We start from the raw sequence: 19,541 nt of genomic DNA on the forward strand, positions 1-19,541 counted from the left end.
GGAGTTCTGCAACGAGTTCTTTATTATTAAATATTTTTCTACAATTTCAGAATTTTATTGTATGAATTTAGGATTGAAGTTTTCAATTCATCTTTCATAAGTAGAGGTGTGGGTGATCTAAAATCATGATAAAGTCGAGTTCTACCAAGTTCAACATCAACAGGTTTGTCAGAAAGGGTAGTTTCACTCTATGGTAAATAAAAGTGAAAGACATCCTTGTTCAACAAATCCTTGCTAATATGTTGAAGGGGAGGAGTAAGAGGCCGACGAAGATGACGGATGCGGAGTGGGAGGACATCGAGTCGAAGGCGGTCAACACAATTCGATTATATCTAGCAGATAACATTATGTTCAACGTTATGAAAGAAAAATCAGCGCCTAAATTATAGGAGAAGTTAAAGACGCTTTACATGTCGAAAAGCATGGCCAACCAATTATATATGAGACCAGTTGTACGGCCTGAAAATGCAAGAAAGAGAAAATCTTCCCTCACTTCCCAGTTTGAACATAGATCCTCTATTCTCTGGTAAGGATACAATAAAGGTAGAGTTGCGACGTCGCTCTTATCTAATGAAGATGTGGAAGAAACATGTTCTTGATGAGGCCAAGAGCATGAATTCGTTGTTCGTCGTGGAAAACAAGGGGGGAAGGTCGCAAGGGATCAGGCAAAGGCAAGTCAAAATCCAGCGTATGCGGAAATGGAGTGCAATTTTATCAAAAGGAATATGGTCATGTGAAGTGGAATAGTCCTCAACAGACCGATAAAAAGGCTGGCAGAAACTCAAGGAGTACTTCACTTATAGGGGGGTGTGAGCATGACAATTGTGATGGAGATGTACTCACATTTTCTAAAGGTACACGCACTTTATCTCATGTTGATGAGTGGGTATATTTAGGGTATTTTGTTCATATTTGCTCCCTGCGTGATTATTTTGAAAAGCTCCAACAAGGTAGGGCAGGCATTGTGTCATTAGGTAGCGGATTCACTTGTGACGTCATGGCAGTTGGGACGGTTAAAATAAAAATGTTTGATGGAATGGTGCTCACTTTGGGTGATGTAGCATATGTCCCAAAGGCGCATAGGAATCTAATTTCGATTGGCCATTTGGACTCCATGGGTTGTTGGCCTACACTTGAAGGCAGAGCCATGAAAATTACACATGGCTGCATGTTCCTAATGACATGTGAGAATTGCATAGAGGTGTACAGGGACATGGTGACTGGCGTTAGTAAGATCACGATGGATGGTTAGAAACGGCGTGTGAATGAAAATATTTGCATAGGGTCTCTTTCATAGCTAGTGCATAGACTTGTGTTGATAGGTTAGATGGTGCAGACATTAGTGAGGTAATGGCGTTATCTGCGATGAAGAGGACAGATCAAGATTCCTCTCCAGAGTTGACTGCGTGAGCCAGCTGGTTGGCAGTACACGTGTGCATTGACCGTGGTATTTGAGTCAGGAAGATTGTGTTCACTCAGTGGTGTGTAGTCGGTACTTCAAAAGGCCAATGGAGGTTTGTAACAACAACTGACAGAGTTGACTCAGTAGTGAGAGCCGAGTTGGCTCGCTAGGTATTGCGAATTTACAATCATAACAAACCATTGGCGTGGAAATAGTAAAGGACGATGTTATAATTCTGTTAGAAGACTCCTCAAAAGATTCACAAAAAACTAATAAAGATGAGATAAATGTCTGATAGAAAAAGAAACACCAAATAGCGTACGCTTAATTCTGCTCAATTGTTCTAGTAACTCTGTACTGTGTAGTATGTACTATATACTACATCTTAGGTTTGAGTTCGTCTTTCATCTTTATTGAACTTTTAATCTCCTAGTGATTTCTAGCAAGCACCTTCTCATCACCAAAGCTTAGAACATTGTCATCTAATTTGGGATAGAAGCTAGATTGATACACGGTTTTACTTCTTGTATTGGATTCAATATGTCTTATTTTTTACATTCATTGGTAAATAAGTTAAACTACGAAAACCTAGATAAAGAAATGTCTTAAGTTTTAGTTCCTTTTTCCGTATTGAACTTTGAAATGTCCAAGCAACTTCAACATTGTGATCATAAATTCCAGACTAGAAATTAGTTTAGTACACAGTTTTACTTGTACAACAATCAAGACAAACTAGCTGGCATTCATTAGTAATGATCAGATTTAATGATGAATTTACCGCATACAATTTGTGGGCCAAGAAGACAAAACTCTGCGCCCACCCCTCCCCCCCCCCACACACACACACACCCCCACCCACGCACCACTGGGTAACATGTATAATTTCTTCAACTTCTTTATAAAATTGTACTTGCCATCTCAATATCTTAAAATTTTGTTTTAGAGGTCAAAATTTATCGCATTTCAAATAAATTGGAATTTCCCATAAAGAAGCAAACATTTTTTTCCGAATAGCAACAGATTTCATTGATAAGAAAAAATATATATAAGAGAAAGATCCCCATAAAGAAGCTAACATAGGTTACAAGAATTATTCAAAGCATCATTAAAAAAGAACTATTATAAGCAAGCAAAGCTTAGGGAAATACAAGGCCTATTTCGCGATAGATACATGAGATACAGCAAAATATTTTTCCAAATTTAAGCATCTGGAAGCTTCAGATTTCAAGGGAAAACACAGTCTAAAACTATTAAAACCTGATCCATCCTCCAATTGAAACAAATTTTTCAAAATGTACTATACAGACCACATCATAGGATGATCCAAAATGTCCATGTGATGGAGCACAACATAATTAGGATGTGCCCCAAAAATCATTTCCATAGGATGATCCTAGCCCTCCGATCTATAGTGGTTTCCATAATAGCAGTTCCTGTATAGATCGGAGGGTTAGGATCATCCTATAGAAATGAATTTTTGGGCACAACCTATTTACGTTATGACCCATCACATGGACGGTTTAGATCATCCTATAGTGTGGTCCATACAATACTTTTTGAAAAATAAAGGACTATAAGGGCTTACACCATATAAAATCTCATAATAAAGGAAGGGAAATGATAACACCACTACCATATTTTGATGATCGCACTCCTCACGTTATTAAAAAGTACGGTATGGCCAGCACCATAGGATGATCCAAACCGTCCATTAGATGGGACACGGCCTAAATAGGTTGTGCCCCAAAAATCATTTCCATAGGTTGATCCTAAACCTCCAATCTATAGAGGGACTGAATATTAGAGGGGTACCCTCTATAGATCGGAGGGTTAGGATCAACCTATGGAAATGATTTTTGGGGCACAACCTATTTAGACCGTGTCCCATCTAATGGACGGTTTGGATCATCCTATGGTGCTGGCCATCCCGTACTTTTTAATAAAGTGAGGAGTGGGATCATCAAAATATGGTAGTGGTGATATCATTTCCCTAAAGAAATTTCCCATACTTGCTGTCGTTACTGTGATCAATTAAGACAAAATCAAAATACTCAGATCAATGTTTATAAATGGGAAATGTATCAACACTCCACCGTTTTAATAAGATGCCCGAAAGCATTTATCGTTTGGTATTTAAAGGGCTGTCAGAGGGGTATTACGGTTCTCAAAAAGCTTTTTCAAGCTCTTTAAATGCTAAACGACAACATACTTCGCTCATATTATTATAACACTGCAGTGCTGATATCATTTCCCTTATAAATAGGTGTTATGCTGCTGTGGGAATATTCTATCTGTGGAAAATGATAATAACTCTGCCTGAATGAAGAATTGCCAAAACTAAGCCAAAGCATTGTACCAGATTCTAATGAAATACACACATAGAGGAGTCTCAACCAGTACCTGTGGCGATCATAATCCCTTGCATGTTCCCTTGACCGTGATCTTCTACGACTCCTAGAATCATAATTGCGAGAGCGATCTGAATCTCTCCCTCGCTCCCGATCGTACCCACGATCACGATCGTAATGGCGGTCATGGTTTCTACTTTGACGGTCATGATCTCTCCCCTGCTCTCGGCTATCACTCCGATCCTCTCTACCTCGCTCCCTGCTAACTTCCCTATCACGGTCCCGACTTCGCTCTTTCGATCTAAAGCAAAAGATGCATGCAAGTTTATAAGAATAAATAGCAGAGATTCATGAAGACAAAAACTGACAAACATTACCAGATCTCACGAGGGAGTAACATGCAAAAAGGAACAAGAATTTTTTTTACCTTCTATCATCTTCTGGCCGATCTACCTTACGACTCTTAGTTCTCTCCTCCTGAGAAAATTACATTACCAAAAAATGTATGGCTCAAAACACCAATTTGAAATTTGTCAACTGTTATTTCCAATCGAGATGTAATGACAATGTAACATAATCATGTGTAAGGCAGAGTAGAAAACAAGGGTTTATCTTCTATATCTTTTTTCCCCAATAAACACCAAGTCATTTGAAGCCAAGGACAGACATAAGCCTCAAAGAAAAAATAGACGTAAGCTTTTGTTCAAATAGTTCCCAAGTTTGCATTTCACCTGAAATAAGTGTATCTACACGATTGTGTGGATAACTTAACTACTCCGTTGACCAGAAACACAGTGGGCCCACAATGTTTGGATCAGTGTTTAAACACTCCTTGACACGACAAGGAACTCACCCGAGTCGACAAGGATTTTTCTTGGTCGCGTTCCGCATCACACACGTCCGCGTTCCACGTTTTGCTCTGTAGAGTCAATAAAAACTCCTTTGACTCTCCCGAGTTATGACCGCGTTGACCACGTCAGCTGCGTTCTTGGCCGCGTCCACGCTGAGTTGACAAGGATTTTTCTTGTCGGCGTTCCACGTCAAATCCGCATTATTAAACACTAGTTTGGATAATCCAAAGCATTCATTTGATAGGCCCTCACATAGATAGGGTGTGCCCAAAAAATCAGCTACTTAGGATCAACCTAAACCTTCGAACTGTGGAGGCAAAAAATGGACAGATTTGTGAAGATTTATACCCGTCCATTTTAACCTCCACAAATCAAAGGGTTCGGATGATCCTATGGAGCTGATTTTTTGGGCACACCCTATCTATCTGAGGGCCTATCAAATGAATTCTTAGGATAATCCAAACAATGTGGGCCCCCACTATATTTTAAGCCGACAGAGTAGATAAGTTATCTACACGATCGTGTAGATACACTCCTCTCTCTCTCTCTCTCTCTCTCTCTCTCTATATATATATATATATATATATATATATATATATATAGAGAGAGAGAGAGAGAGAGAGAGAGAGAGAGAGAGAGAGAAAGAGAGAGAGAGAGGAAATGGTTTGTGTGCAGCTGCACAGATAGCTTATCTGTGCATGGCTGCCACAAACCATGGGGGGGGCACATTTTTGGAGGGATCTAAAGCATTCATTTGGAAGGCCCTTCCATGGATAGGGTGTGTACCAAAAATCAGCCCTATAGGATCATCCTAACCCTGCCATTTGTGGAGGGAAAAAATGGGCAGAAACAGTGTCTGTCCATTTTCCCCTCCATGAAATGAGATGTATACAGATGAAATGTGCAGATATTCACATGGATACAACAACAATATGATAAGATACCAAACAGCCAAAGAAGCTTAGCAGTAATAATATTTTTGTCCATGACATGATTATGTATACAGACGAAATGTGCAGATGAATGCATGTGTACGTTATATCCATGTATCTACATACACATGGAGGAACACATGTACACATGCACACATGCAAAAAACAAAACACATACACACCTAATATTGTTAAAAGACTTTTTGATCATCATCAGTTTCTTTTGTATTGCATGACAACACATGTGTAGATGAATGCATGTGAATGTGTATTTATCCATGTATCTAAAATGTAAATGTGCATGCAAGGAAAATTAGGAGAACCGGCACAAACGAAGCTTAGGTTCGTGAGATGCTTATGGTTTGCATATTTTTCAAGAGGCTCGGAGAAGTGGATTCGTGGTTGAAGGTGATTAGGCAAACAGGATTGCATTGAAAAAGGTGACCCATGGCCCGTGGAGATTGGCAAATTACATTGATGAAATTGTAGAAAGACATAGAGAGAGTATCACTAAAAAAAGATGTAGAGATAGCAACACTCCTTTTCGCAAATCCCAAGAAGTGTGAGAGGTGGCGGACAGGCTCCCCAGGAGCGGAGTTGGTAGATCCGTAATACATTGGGCAACCTCTGCCCGAAGATATGTAGCTGTTTTTTTTCCAATTTTAATATAGCAATTATTTTCTTCAAAAAAGATATGCATGCAGGAGCACCTGTACATTTGTATACGCATGCAAACATGTAACACATACACACAGACTTGGGCAAATCTACACCCCACCAGCGCTCATGCAGAGTGCAAAAGAAACCTTACTTGCCATCCTTAAATGTTTGAGAACTGAATACAATCAATATTGTTACAAATCATGAAATACATAAGAAACTAAAGATGTAATAGAAGGTTATTCGATTAGAATCTAACAGATCTAACCAAGATGATGCGTCAATGTGATGCGGAAACATAAGAACAATCAGAAGCCGATGCTGTAAGAAAATGTAAGCATGCGGTAAGAGAAATCTCACAGAAACGCACATAAATATCAGAATTTTCACTCATAAAAAGCATAGAATTATGTAACTACGGCTTAATTAATGAAAGAGGCCCACATACTCATTTAGAAAATTCTGAACTGTGTTAGTGCTAGAAAACATTCTTGCTGCTCATGAAGAAGCACAACAGTGACCTCTAGACTTGGAGCTAACATCCAAAGTCAGTCACATTTATACATGTTTGTCACTTCTCCCACAAAACATAAAATTAGAAACATATGAAGAAAGAAAAGTAATTATAGAAACATATCCAGTAACAAAATGCGACCTATAGCAGGCAGACAAAATTTAAAATTGGAAGCCACCAACCATGATTTTATTATGAGACTGCGCTGGGCATGTGATAGATAACTCTAAGGTAACTGTGTGATCAATGACATCAAATGCATAAGATTAAAATTTAGGGTTGTAGAAAGTCAAAGTGGCAAATCAGCTTCAGTTATTGACCAAACGCATGACATGGATCATGTGGTTCATGGTTCGAGCTACAATTTAAAAGAACCATTGATATTTATAGCCCTATAAGCACATTACTAGGGCATTGTTTCTTTGTTTTCAAAGGTCTTTTTCCCCATTAAAAAAAAAAAACATCTTGTATCATATGGTTCCTTACCATAAGAAAAGGGATCATTGTATTGATCATATAAAGTCCCACAAGCATACGGCTTGTAACTTGGACATAAATAAAAGAAGCATATAGTTTTTATAGGCTACCTGAGAAGCATCATGAATGAAAGTCATCTCTCAAGTTATTATGAGGCTGCATTGAGCATGTTTGCCACCTCAAGTTACTGATCAGACAATATCGTCAAATATAGGTGATTAAAATTTAGGATTGTAGAAAGTGAAGGTGACAAACCAGCTCAAGTAATTGACCAACCGCATGACTCAGATAATGTGGTTGATTTAAAAGAGCCATATGATTTTTAAAGTCCTAAAAGCGCACTGCTAGAAACTGGTTCATGGTATTGATCACATAAAGTTTCACAACCATATGGCTTGGAACTTGGACATGAATAAAAGAAGCATATAGTTTTTATAGGCTACCTGAGAAGCATCATGAATGAAAGTCTTTTTTCTCCTTTTCTTTTTTTTTCTTTTTTTTTTGGGGGGGGGATGATACCTGGTACTCTTTCGGTTGTTTTAAAATGTTTTTTCATCTCCATTTTGGGGGTTTTGAGAACCAAATAGCTTTAGATGCATTTTTTTTGGGCTAAAAATGCCATGATTTCAATCATATCGTGGCAATAGTGAAGGTCTGATGTGGATTGAATAAAGGAAAAAAGATACTGAGGCAAAAAAAAAAATCGACTCCATTACAATTACTTTTTTTTTCACTCAATGTCTTCCCAAGAGAAAAGTCAACCTCAACATCAGGCAAAGAAAACTGATGCTACCAAGAAAGAAAGGATAAAAAAAAGGACATATCCCACAAGGTCTTATTCTGAGATTAGAAAACTCACTGATGCCATATTTAACTGAGACTCTCTATAGGAAGAGTTACCATCACCTGAATCAACATGTTCAGAGTTCCAACTTTAAAGAAGTTAACGAACATAACTAGTAAAACAACAGAAAGATCCCGCCCAATAAAACATGCACTAATTCAGTTAATAACTGTGGCATGTGGTTCAAAACAGGGTTAATCTAGTTAAGTGGATAAACCAAGATCTAACCAAAGGAAAAATGAAAAAAAAAAAAAAAAAAACATATCAATTAATATGAAAGAAATAGATGCACAATCTAACCTGGAGCTCCGTTAACTTCTCACGGATCTGCATATAACCCATGTGAAGCTTTCCTCCAAAATGATCAGCCAAACGACGGTCACTGAAAACCATGCAAAAAACCATACAAATAATAAAAAATGCCCTATTCAATAGAGAATGTGTGAAACCATTATATGTCCCGCTCTTATGTCTAGTCAATGCATAGTGGACCCATAAGTTTCTAACATTTATAATCTACAAGCATAAAACAGAAAACACGCACATTCTTTAGCTGCAAAAGTTTTCCTCGTAAAACTGGGCCCAAAAGCCTGCTGGTAACAAGGAGGTATAATATGCCTGGTCAAAAGCTGAAGGACTAGAAGCCTCAAATACTAGTCTTTTGTTGCCCTCAAATACTAATATCAGGAACATAACCATGATTACGAAATGTGAAGACCAGAATTTTACCTGTCATATACGCTCAAGAACGCTCCACAAATGTCACAAACACGTAGCTTTTGATCAGTCTGTAGAGATACCACATTTTAGAATGAAATGAATTTTGGCTCATGCAAAACATGCTTGTAAGCATCCATTATCAGCAAACATGTAAAGTTAGCTAAGCAGAGCACTCGTGTGGCCCCTTCCAAGGGTTGTTACCATTGTTTTAAATTTCAGTTTCGGACCTCACCGAAACCGAAATTCGGCGAAAGGATAAAAACATTGTTTTCTTCAATACCAAATTTCGGTAACATATTAAATTAATTTTTAAAAAAAACAGGCTTTTGGGTGAAATTTCAGAATTCCGGACTTAATTTCAGAAAAAACGAAATTTCGACCAAAATTCCGAAATTTCGGACGAAATAAAATATTGTTTCGGGTATGTGCTGTTTCGGTGTCGGTCCCGACCGAAACCAAAACTTTCGGATTTCGGTCGAAATTTAAAACCATGGTTGTTACTATAATTATAACCGAGGATTGAAATTTCGGTTTCGGTTTCGGCCTCAGTCGAAAATGAAATTTCGGTGGAAATTTCGATGGCAATTTCAGTTACGGTGGAAAGTTCGGTGAAAATCTTATAATTTCGGCCAAAATTTTTAAATTTCGGTTTCGGTTTTAAATTTCGGTCCCAACCAAAATCCAAAATTTGGTATTTCGGCCGAAATTTAAAACCATGATTATGACCAATGATGATGTTCTAAAGCCAAAAGTAAACAAAAGAGAAGTTACTAATTTAACCAAACTCACAATGCGCACATCCGCAGCGGTATACTTTGAAGAATCCAGAATTGGTTCCTGCCTTGCACCCAACTGAAAAAAAAAAAAAAATACATCCATAAATAGCACAGGAAAGAAATAAGAGATGGGGAAAAAGCGTATACAAAAGCAATTGAAACCACACTCTAAAAGATTTGGCAAACAGACAATGATACTGAGGAGATCCTCCTAAATAGTTGATATAGATTGAACAAAATTAATGGAAAAAAACCTTTTTCAGTGCTTCTGCCTCTTCCAATGCTTTTTGTGCCTCATCTACCATTCCTTGCTCACCTGCAGAACTCATGTATTGGAAACCATGCATAAAGCAATTACTACAAGCACACAATTCAGCAATTACCACAATCAGAAAACTCACAGAAAGAAAGAAAGCAGTATCAAAACTAATAAAAATACAACATTTAGCCAAAGCAATTTAAATTTCCAACATTCCCTAGTGTTACTTTATTGAATGGAACATTAGTGTTACTTCATCAAATGGAACATAAAACTCAACAACTCAACTCAACTAAGCCTGTCCCAAACTAGTTGGGGTCGGCTTGAATGGAACATAACATGAAAAAATATAAAAGCACATAAGAAGGCAATGGAACCATAAACTTGGACACATGGTTTTAAATTTTGGTTTGGACCAAAATTTTAAAATTTCAGATTTCGGGTTTGATTTCGGCTGAAATTTGGTCATTTCGACCGAAATGACGGAAATTTTAAAAAAAAAATCGATTTCGGTTGGGTCTGAAACCGAAATTTCAAACCTTGCTTGGACAATGTCATCATTTGTAAGATACTCCCAATGATCATTATACATAAGTTCCACACTACATTCCCAAAAGAGGAATTTAAATACAAGAACACATTGTCTAAGAAAATAAAATGTGGTCCTACTACGCAATGTACCACAAGAATGGCTGCCGCAGTTGTAAAACGTCTCTTTACTCCCTATTTCCCTATCATTACATTAAATACTCATTTAAAAAACAAAAGAACTCTTCATTCCAGATCCTAAGAGCATATTCGGCAACCATTATTCTGATCACTTTTGCCACTTTTTCAGGTGCGGAGAATGCAAACACCTTGGAATCCCAAAAACCACGTTCGGCATCTCAGGCCTGCAAAGCCCGTTTCCGATTTTATCTATTTTGCAGCCCTAAAAAGATGGGATTCTGCGGAACAACTTGGAGTCGCTTCCGCAGATTCTTGGAGATCCGTTTCCACCTGATTATTTGGGTGAGAATGAGAACCTTGTCGAACATGCCCTAAGAGAACATAAAAAGAGCCATACGAGTGAAAGAAAGGAAGAGGACAGAAGAGAAAAGGAAAAATGAAAGAAAATAAAGACGACAACTACAAAAACTCCAAAAATGTTCTGAAATCAACCATACAACAGTGAACCTTTAACTCAACTCAACTCAACTCAACTCAACAATAGAACATAACAGTGAACCTTTAAAATTAAAAAAAAAAAAAAAACAGAACTCTTCATTCCATCTACTAATAGAACATAACAAGAGAAACACAAGTGAAAGAGGACAGAAAAAGAAGATGAACAAAAGAACTCAGCATATGTTCTGAAATCAAGAAAATGCAGGGACCTCATAAGAGAGGAATGCGGAGATTGGACGAAAACATGTTTCAGAATGGAAGCTACACATGAAATCTTCAGAATTTATAGAGAAGTATAGCAGAAACAAGCTTCAATTTATTATCTTTTTTAAAGCTAATAATGGATTAATAGAAATTCGAAAAAAAAGCTCCAGCTACTGCAATTATAGCAAAAAAGGTAGGCCCAAAATCACAACAATAAGATTAGTACTGTCTCTAATTAGAAATGAAACACTTTTCTCGAATATGTTGGTTAAATTAAGAGCATACCAAGATCCTCCGCCTTCCTCAACTTCTCGTTTATCATCTCCTGGGTGCGAGCATCTGGAGGAATGAGAACAGGCAACGGAGCCAGTGGTGGAGCGTTTGGAAGTGGTTGTGGTAAAGATGCCCTATCTTTGTTAAAGGCGTCCAGAAGAAGAACGGACTGCAGTAAAGGATAAGAATTAACTCATTATATATGATAGCAAACTAGAACCATTTATTAATGTATGTGAAACACTACACACTACACTTCATCGAAAGGTACTAGAGATTCGTTAAATGGTTAAATTAACAGAAAAAAAAGTGCACGTGAAAACCTGCTTGTCTGCTCTTTTGGCTCTGAGCTCTTCCACCACTTCCAACACCCGAATTTTATTATCAGTCATCCCTTCCAAATCTGCAAATCAATATTGTTCACATTTCACATCACTATATATATGTACCTTGGAGGCTTTCTTAGTAAGTAGCGTACAACAGCGATGCTAAAGGAGGATTTTTAATGGCCCCCAAAAGTGAAATAGTGCACCGACCAATTCAATAATTGTAAAAAAAAAGACGAGCAATCAATTTTAGCCAACTATGCAAGATAAAAGAAAACAGCATCAAATTAAAAATCACACAAAAGGGCCATATTGGCAAAAGAGTACTGCTTGCTGAGAATGAATTGTTTGATATTCCAATGATGGGGGCTAAATTTTCTTGGTCCAGAAATTCCAGTAAAAGTCGTTTAGATCGTTTTTTGTTTTGTCCCGATTGGATATCCCTCTTCCCGGAGGTGTGCCAGAAGGTGCTCGTTCATTCCGTTTCTGATCATTGCCCACTTTTGTTGGATCCAAGACTGGATTCGTGGGGACATTCTCCATTCAGGTTCGATTTAGCGTGGTTAGAAATTCCGAAATTTGAAGAGATGATTGGGGGATGGTGGGCATCATGCAAGGTTGAAGGGGCGGCGGATTTTATTATAGGGGAGAAACTCAGATTTGTGAAAAAGAGACTCAAAGAGTGGAATTCCCACAGGTTAGGGGCAATCTCTGAGAGAAAATTATGGTTACAAAATCGAATCAGGGACATTTCTTTGGCTGATGAGGAGAGGTTAGCCTCAGAGGAAGATTTGAATGATCTGGGAAGAGCAAAGGAGGAACACAGAGTTCTTCTATTGCAGGAAGAAATATCTTGGAGGCAGAAGTCCAGAGTAAATTGGTTAAAAGAGGGTGATAAAAACACTGCTTACCATCGCAGCATTGCAAGTGCTAGGAGACGAAACAATAGAATTGAGGCATTGGAGGTTAAGGGAACTTTATCTTTCAGCAAAGATGTGATTTCCAAGGAAACTGTGGACTATTACAGATCGTTATATTCTTCGGAAGAATTAGTCAGGCCTAGGCTAGATGAGGTGGTTTTTAAATCTCTTGATGAGAATTATAAATCGGTTTTGGAAATGCCCTTTTCGGAGGAGGAGGTGGAAAGAGGGGTTTTTTCGATGAATCGTGATAAAGCTCCGGGGCCGGATGGTTTTTGCCTAGCTTTCTTTCAGGCATGTTGGGAGAGTGTGAAGGAAGATATATTGACATTTTTCCAAGAGTTTTACGATGGCATAGAGTTGGAAAGAGGAACTGGCGCCACTTTTATTGCTCTTTTGCCAAAAGTTAAAGGTGCTGTGAAAGTTTCTGACTTCAGGCCTATCAGTCTTGTGGGTTGTCTTTATAAGGTTTTGTCAAAAGTGTTGGCGGATCGTATAAAGGTGGTCCTTCCTCTTATTATCTCCGAGAATCAGTGTGCTTTTGTTAGTCAGAGGCAGATATTGGATTGCTCGTTGGTGGCAAATGAGATGGTGGATTGGATGGCAAAAACAGGTGAGGAAGGTGTTATTTGCAAGTTGGACATGGAAAAAGCTTATGACAGAGTGGAATGGCACTGTTTAGATTATTTTCTTGAAAGGATGGGTTTTGGTATTAAATGGCGGGGTTGGATTAGAAGTTGTTTATCTTCGGCCTGGTTCTCCATTCTTATTAATGGCTCTCCAAAAGGTTTTTTCAAATCTTCGAGAAGTTTACGCCAAGGGGATCCTTTATCTCCCTTTCTATTTGTGATTGTAGCTGAAGCTTTGAGTCTGCTGATGGAGAAAGGAAGATCTTTGGGTCTGGTCTCAGGGGTTAAATGGAGCTAGAATGGGATTGAGGTGTCGCACTTACAATTCGCGGACGATACTTTACTTTTTAGCTCCCCTCAGGTCTCGAAGATTCTCAACCTTAAAGCGATTCTCCGATGTTATGAAATACTTACAGGGCAAAGATCAAATTTCTCAAAATCAAGGTTGTATGCTGTGAATGTTGAAGAGGCAGAAGCCTCTAGCCTAGCCAATCACATGGGTTGCCCATTGGAAAGGTTGCCTTCTTCTTATTTGGGCCTCCCTTTGGGGATGGGAAGACCTCTCAAATGTGCATGGGATCCCAATGTGGAAAGAATCGAAAGAAGACTTGATACTTGGAAAAGGAATTTGGTCTCTAAAGGAGGAAGGTTAACCTTGATTAAGGCAGTTTTGTCTAATATTCTCATTTATCAATTATCTTTATTTAAATGTCTTGTGAGTGTTGTCAAGCGTATTGAACAGATTCAGAGAAGATTTTGGGGGTGGGGATCGGAGAAGAATAGATCTTTGGCTTTAGTCAGTTGGGAAAATGTTTGCAAGCCAGTCAAAGGAGGAGGCCTCGGTATTAGAAGGATAAAGCAGGTTAATCAAGCATTAATGGGGAAATGGTTGTGAAGGTTCGGGGAGGAGCAATCGAGATTATGGGCTAAAGTGATATCAGGAAAATATGGTGTTGAACCAGGTAACTGGGTTTCTTTAAACTGATTTTGCAAACCTGGAGTGACAATCTGGAGGGATATTCTCTGTTTAAGCTCCAGTTTCGATCGTGGTGTCAGATATAGAGTGTATTCTGGAGACAGGATTTCCTTTTGGTCCATGCGATGGTGCTCTATTTCCCCTTTAAAAGATTTATTCCCTGATCTTTTTTTAGTTGCTGGTGATAAGTCAGCGTTAGTGAAAGATTGTTTTGAGAGAATAGCTGGTAAAGTTATTTGGAAACCTCTTTTTAGGAGGAATTTCTTTGATAGAGAAATGCCTTCGGTGCTCAGATTCTTCCAGGTCCTTGAAAAGACTTACATCAGTTTATCAGGGGTGGATAAAAGGCTTTGGGTTTTAGATTCTTCCGGTTTCTTTTCAGTCAAGTCTTTTTATAAGGGCCTGGTTCCTTATCAGGAAAATCCAATGGCAGCAAGGGTGTGGAAAATCAAGGCTCCTCCAAGAGTTTGTTTCTTCGGCTGGTCAGCGATATGAGGTCGGATCCAAACGGTGGACTTTCTGAGAAAGAGGAAACTGCTAATTATTGATCATTGTGCTTTGTGTATAGAATCAGGGGAGTCGGTGGATCACATTTTCATTCACTTCAAAGTTGCCCGTGAGGTATGGGGCAGGATTTTAGCAAGGTTTGGAATGGATTGGGTTTTTCCTTCCACTCTTAAAGATTTATTTGAAGGTTGGTCCTGTAATTCATGGAGGAAAAAATGAAAGGTTTTATGGTGGCTCTCATTGATGGCCACATTGTGGATTCTGTGGATCGAAAGGAATACTAGAGTTTTCGAAGATAAAGCTAAATCTTCTTATTTTCTGTTTATCAAGGCCATTGCGTTAACTATCTCATGGGCTAGGGCTCTTCCGCTTTTCCAATTTGTTTCGGCTTTCGAACTGTGGGAGGGTTGGAGAGTAGTCTATAATAGTAAGGAAAATGTTGATGTTATTATTCAGGCCTGACGTCCTCCCCCTGATGGGCTCTTAAAGTTAAATTTCGATGGCTCTAGTTTGGGTAATCCTAGCCCAGCTGGGATAGGGGGTGTCCTGAGAGACTGCGCCGGAGAGGTCATTAAGGCTTATTCCGGTCCGATCGGAACAGCAGATTCGAGTGAAGCAGAGGTAAGAGCAGTTCATCAAGGCTTTTTTGTGTATGGAAAGGAATAGGTTAGGCAGTTGCATTGTAGAGGGTGATTCGCTTAATGTTATAAGATGGCTCAGGGGCTCTTTGATTCCTCCATGGAGATTTCTTCGTTTCTTTGATGAGATAAAAGACATATCGGAAGGGCTTTCGGTTTTATATCAGCATGCGAGAAGATCTGCTAATGCTATTGCAGATAAGTTGGCAAAAGATGGAGTTTCTAAGCAGGTTCTAGAGCTTTTTGATTTTTTACCGCCCTAATTGTATAATTGCGGGGTTGTCTCTTTTTTCTTGGTTTGTATCTGTGTCTTTGTACTTGAAGGGGGACCTTCTCAGTCTTCTTTTTAATGAATCCTGTTACCATTCAAAAAAAAAGAAAGATGAGTACCAATATTGACCCAAACATAGAAATATGTCAAGGTGAAAAGAAAAGAAAGAGAGGCTGATCAACTATCCAGCTCAAAGTTGTGCATAACGCTTTGAGACTTGTTTATAAGGCCCCCACAAGATATGCTTCCAATCATCGATGTTGGGTCCACATGCCACCTTTCCTGTAGGAGGCAGCATGTTGGGCCCCATTAACAAGATTTGCCCATATCAAATCTCACCGTCTGTCTCACATCAGATGCTTCTCATCGGATGCATATGTTCATAATAACATAAAATAAGAATAAAACAGAAAAATTGAGGATGATTTTTTCATGGCTAACAAAGATATGGTGTAACCAAAGGACAATTAACAGACTAGAAAAAATATCTATATGGGGCCTTTTCTAAAGTGAATCCAATAAAAAAGATAGCAGAAGATCTAATGAGGTTAGAAACTCAACAAGCAGCGTGAAGAACATGATCAAAGTGACAAGTGGTGGGGGACAAATTTCAGATTGCAAATTGATGAGATTTGAGAGAGCATTAACTCGCAAAGCTCAGCATAAAGAAAACAAAAAAAATGAATATCTTCACACTTCCATTATATAAATGGACCAATTTGATAACTGCAAACAGTTCATAAACAAAAAATATACAATCAATTACGTCTAATCAACACATCCAAACGATGACTCCACTGGCTTACATTTTGATGCTATTGGTCCCAAGGAGCAAGTTGTTATTGGGAAATAAAGGAAGATACAGGCCAAATAAAACTTGCAACTACGGAATCAAAGTTGAATAATGGAAGTGCATGTGTTGCCAACTCGATTCACGGCAAAAGCAAGCCCACCACATAGAGGCACAAACTATGTAATGAATGAAAGAAATGGTATCGCTGCCGGCTGTGTTTTCTAGGAATGCCCTGCTTTTTGTGGTTTTATGATTAAAGACGAAAACATTAATAATCATAAAACCACTACAAAGGGAGCATTCATGCTTACAAAGGGTGCATTTATCATCACCTATGAATTATCATAACAATACTTCCTTTCTGTGCCACAAAATTAATAAGGTTGACAATCATCTCTAGTTGAAAGTGAATCTCATTGTAAAGCCTCCCTGCCCTATTCTCGTAACCCAAATACAACATAAAGTATAATTAACATTAAATAAGTGCATTAAGGTCAATACAAGCCAGAAAATCATATGGGGAGATGATATAGTGCACATACGTGGGTGATAGAAGAAAGCTGTAATTCATGCAATTCAACAGGATAACCAAAATGGTATAATTTTGGATCTTTAGAGGAATGCAACAAAGGTGGTTGCCACTCAAATAACAGTAAAGCTGGATTGACAATAATAAATCCAGTTTTCCCCAATTCCAATATTATCGCACCCTTAGAATTCAATGATGCCATTCACTCTTGAGAAAGGATGACCTATGAGCCACCTATTTTTACTAGTAAATATATAAAAATCTCCAATACAAACCAAACAAATTATCACCCACAAGTCACACGCAACAATTGCCATAATCAGCAGAAGTACCAATGGAAAAAACTCAGCCAACTATGACCAAGGGCTTACCAAGAGCATCAACTTCTTTGAGCTTCTCCCTGATTTGCTTTGACAACTCAAGCACCTCAGGCGACTGCACATTACCCAAGGTTAAATGTTCTATCAAAGATTTATAAATGGAGTGACAGTTGCTCCATGAATATTCCCAGAAAGACATGCAAGCATTTACGGATTTACCTGGGTAACCTCGGACACAGATATGGCGATAGCAGCCTTAGCATCCTCATCCTCCAAACGCTTAAGAGCTCGTGTAATTTTCCGTTCACACTCCACAATAAGCCTATCAATTACATCTTCAAGGTCCCTGTCGTAATTATGAACACCTTTTGTTTTGGCTTCCTCATATCTATTAGGTGTTCAGGAAGAACAATACAAAAAAAAATGCACAACTTCGGAACTGGATAAGAACACCGTCACTATTTTGCGCTCGGGTGTAGATAAATTTGCATTTATGACTTTTGGCCATCTTCCTGTCTGAGTTTCTTCCTTTTTATCTTATTTTGCTTCTAGTCTATTGTTGTTTTCTATTTTAGTTTGCTGTTTATAAGACCTCATTGGTCTTTCTGTTCTTTTGTCTCTAATTAATATTTAGTTGAATGCTGATATATATGGTAGGAAATGAAGCATCGGATTTTATTTTTTTGAAAGGGAACGGATTTATATAAGTATTTTTTAGCAATTTTCTTATTTTTTCAATTTCTTATTTGAGTTTTACTTAAAAATCAATTTTTTTTTGTGAGACTTATGGCTCAGCCTCACAAGAGGGTTGAACACCTTGCGTCACACCTCTGCCCCTGAAACACTGGTATATAACACTAGATAAACCAAATATAAGACAATTAACAATCGACTAGGGCACTAGGCTTCCCATGCAATAAATGTCAAAAAACACCTTACACGAATAGCACAGTAGATAATAAAAGAAAAAAAGGAACATGGCATAATTGTTCTCAACTTTATAATTATTCTAATTAGTAAATGCCAGTAAGTGAAATCAGAAGTATTTATTAAGCCTAATTTGAGTTTCAACTTCATAATAGCCTTTTTTATTATGAGAACCCAAGTTTGAGTTTCTAGTCATCTTGAGCTTTCGCCTCATGGCCTTCTAAAAGTAGGACTGTGGAATTTGTTCTTTTTTTAATGGTTTATGGAGCATATTCTTTGCAGCCACTCATAGGCTCGAATGGAACGAAAGGAACAAGAGTTTTTAAAGGTGTATCGAAAGGGCACAATATTCTAAGGCAAATTTTCTTTGGGGTTGTTTAGTGGGCATCAAATCTATCTGTCTGCTGGAATTTCGAATACCTTCTTCAACATGTCTTAGGAGGAGATTAGGCTGAGCAGTTTTATATTGAGGACCTCAGCTCATATGGGCCTACCTCCTTTTAGGAGGTTGAAGCTGAATTTTGATGGCTCAACCGCTCAAGTATTGGCAACCTAGGCCCAGATAGCAGGTGAGGGACTTCAGGAACGTAATAGAGAGGTGCTATAGCCTTTTTTGGGCCCTATCGGGGAGGACTTTAATTGAGTCAAAGGTTCAAGCTATTCTTAATGAGACTCAATTCGCTAATCAGTCCCAGCTAAATCATATTATCATTGATAAAGACTCCCTCAACGTGGCCAGATACGTGAGAGACGAGAATGCTATAGAAAAGATTTTGGGCATGATGAAGGATCATAATATTGAGATTTGACACATTTGATGATTGGTTAATTCGGATGCGGATTCACTTTCTCGTTCAGGTGCTGACAGAGGCAATTTTGTAACTTGATCATTTTCGACCTTGAAGGTGTATTGACTGTTGGGATGTTTCTCTTTGGTTGTTTTCTCTTTTTTCTTTTTTTGTTGGGGGTGGGGGTGGCAGTTGGGTGGGTGGTGGTGTTTTGGGAGGGGTTATCACTTTTAAAACGCGGATGCAGGCCAAGATGCAGTACTATGTTGACATGGTCATAACTCGGAAGAGTCAAAGGAGTTTTTATTGACTTTAAAGGGCAAAATGTGAAATCCAACAAGAACGTGGCTAAGGTAAAAGGGAGTCGACTCGGAAGAGTCCACGATGACGCGGGAGAGTTTTGAAACTATGGTTTGTACCTCTGCTTGACAATCTCAAAATTGGGTTCTGGCCCTTTTTCTTTAATAAAATTTTCACCACTCAAAGAAAA

The 19,541-nt window shown here is 38.4% G+C and overlaps 1 protein-coding gene across 5 annotated transcripts in view; it reads right to left on the minus strand.

Annotated features, from left to right (window-relative positions):
• The window catches only part of LOC143858376 (LUC7 related protein), a 28,183-nt gene that overhangs the window by 5,191 nt on the left and 3,451 nt on the right, over window positions 1–19,541 (minus strand). Inside the window, exons 3-12 of one of the 5 annotated variants that reach the window (XM_077369011.1) lie at window positions 17,556–17,724; window positions 17,388–17,451; window positions 11,751–11,830; window positions 11,440–11,596; window positions 9,779–9,840; window positions 9,538–9,600; window positions 8,758–8,816; window positions 8,329–8,410; window positions 4,178–4,227; window positions 3,803–4,051 (exon numbers count right to left, since the gene is read on the minus strand). In XM_077369011.1, coding sequence (XP_077225126.1) covers window positions 3,803–4,051; window positions 4,178–4,227; window positions 8,329–8,410; window positions 8,758–8,816; window positions 9,538–9,600; window positions 9,779–9,840; window positions 11,440–11,596; window positions 11,751–11,830; window positions 17,388–17,451; window positions 17,556–17,724 — 1,035 coding nt within the window. The other 4 variants (XR_013238937.1, XR_013238936.1, XM_077369012.1 and 1 more) reach the window with 4 other exon arrangements.

This window comes from Tasmannia lanceolata, unplaced genomic scaffold, assembly GCF_043159265.1.
Source record: "Tasmannia lanceolata isolate RefF3 unplaced genomic scaffold, GAP_Taslan_0.1 ptg000026l, whole genome shotgun sequence".
Lineage (NCBI taxonomy): Eukaryota > Viridiplantae > Streptophyta > Magnoliopsida > Canellales > Winteraceae > Tasmannia > Tasmannia lanceolata.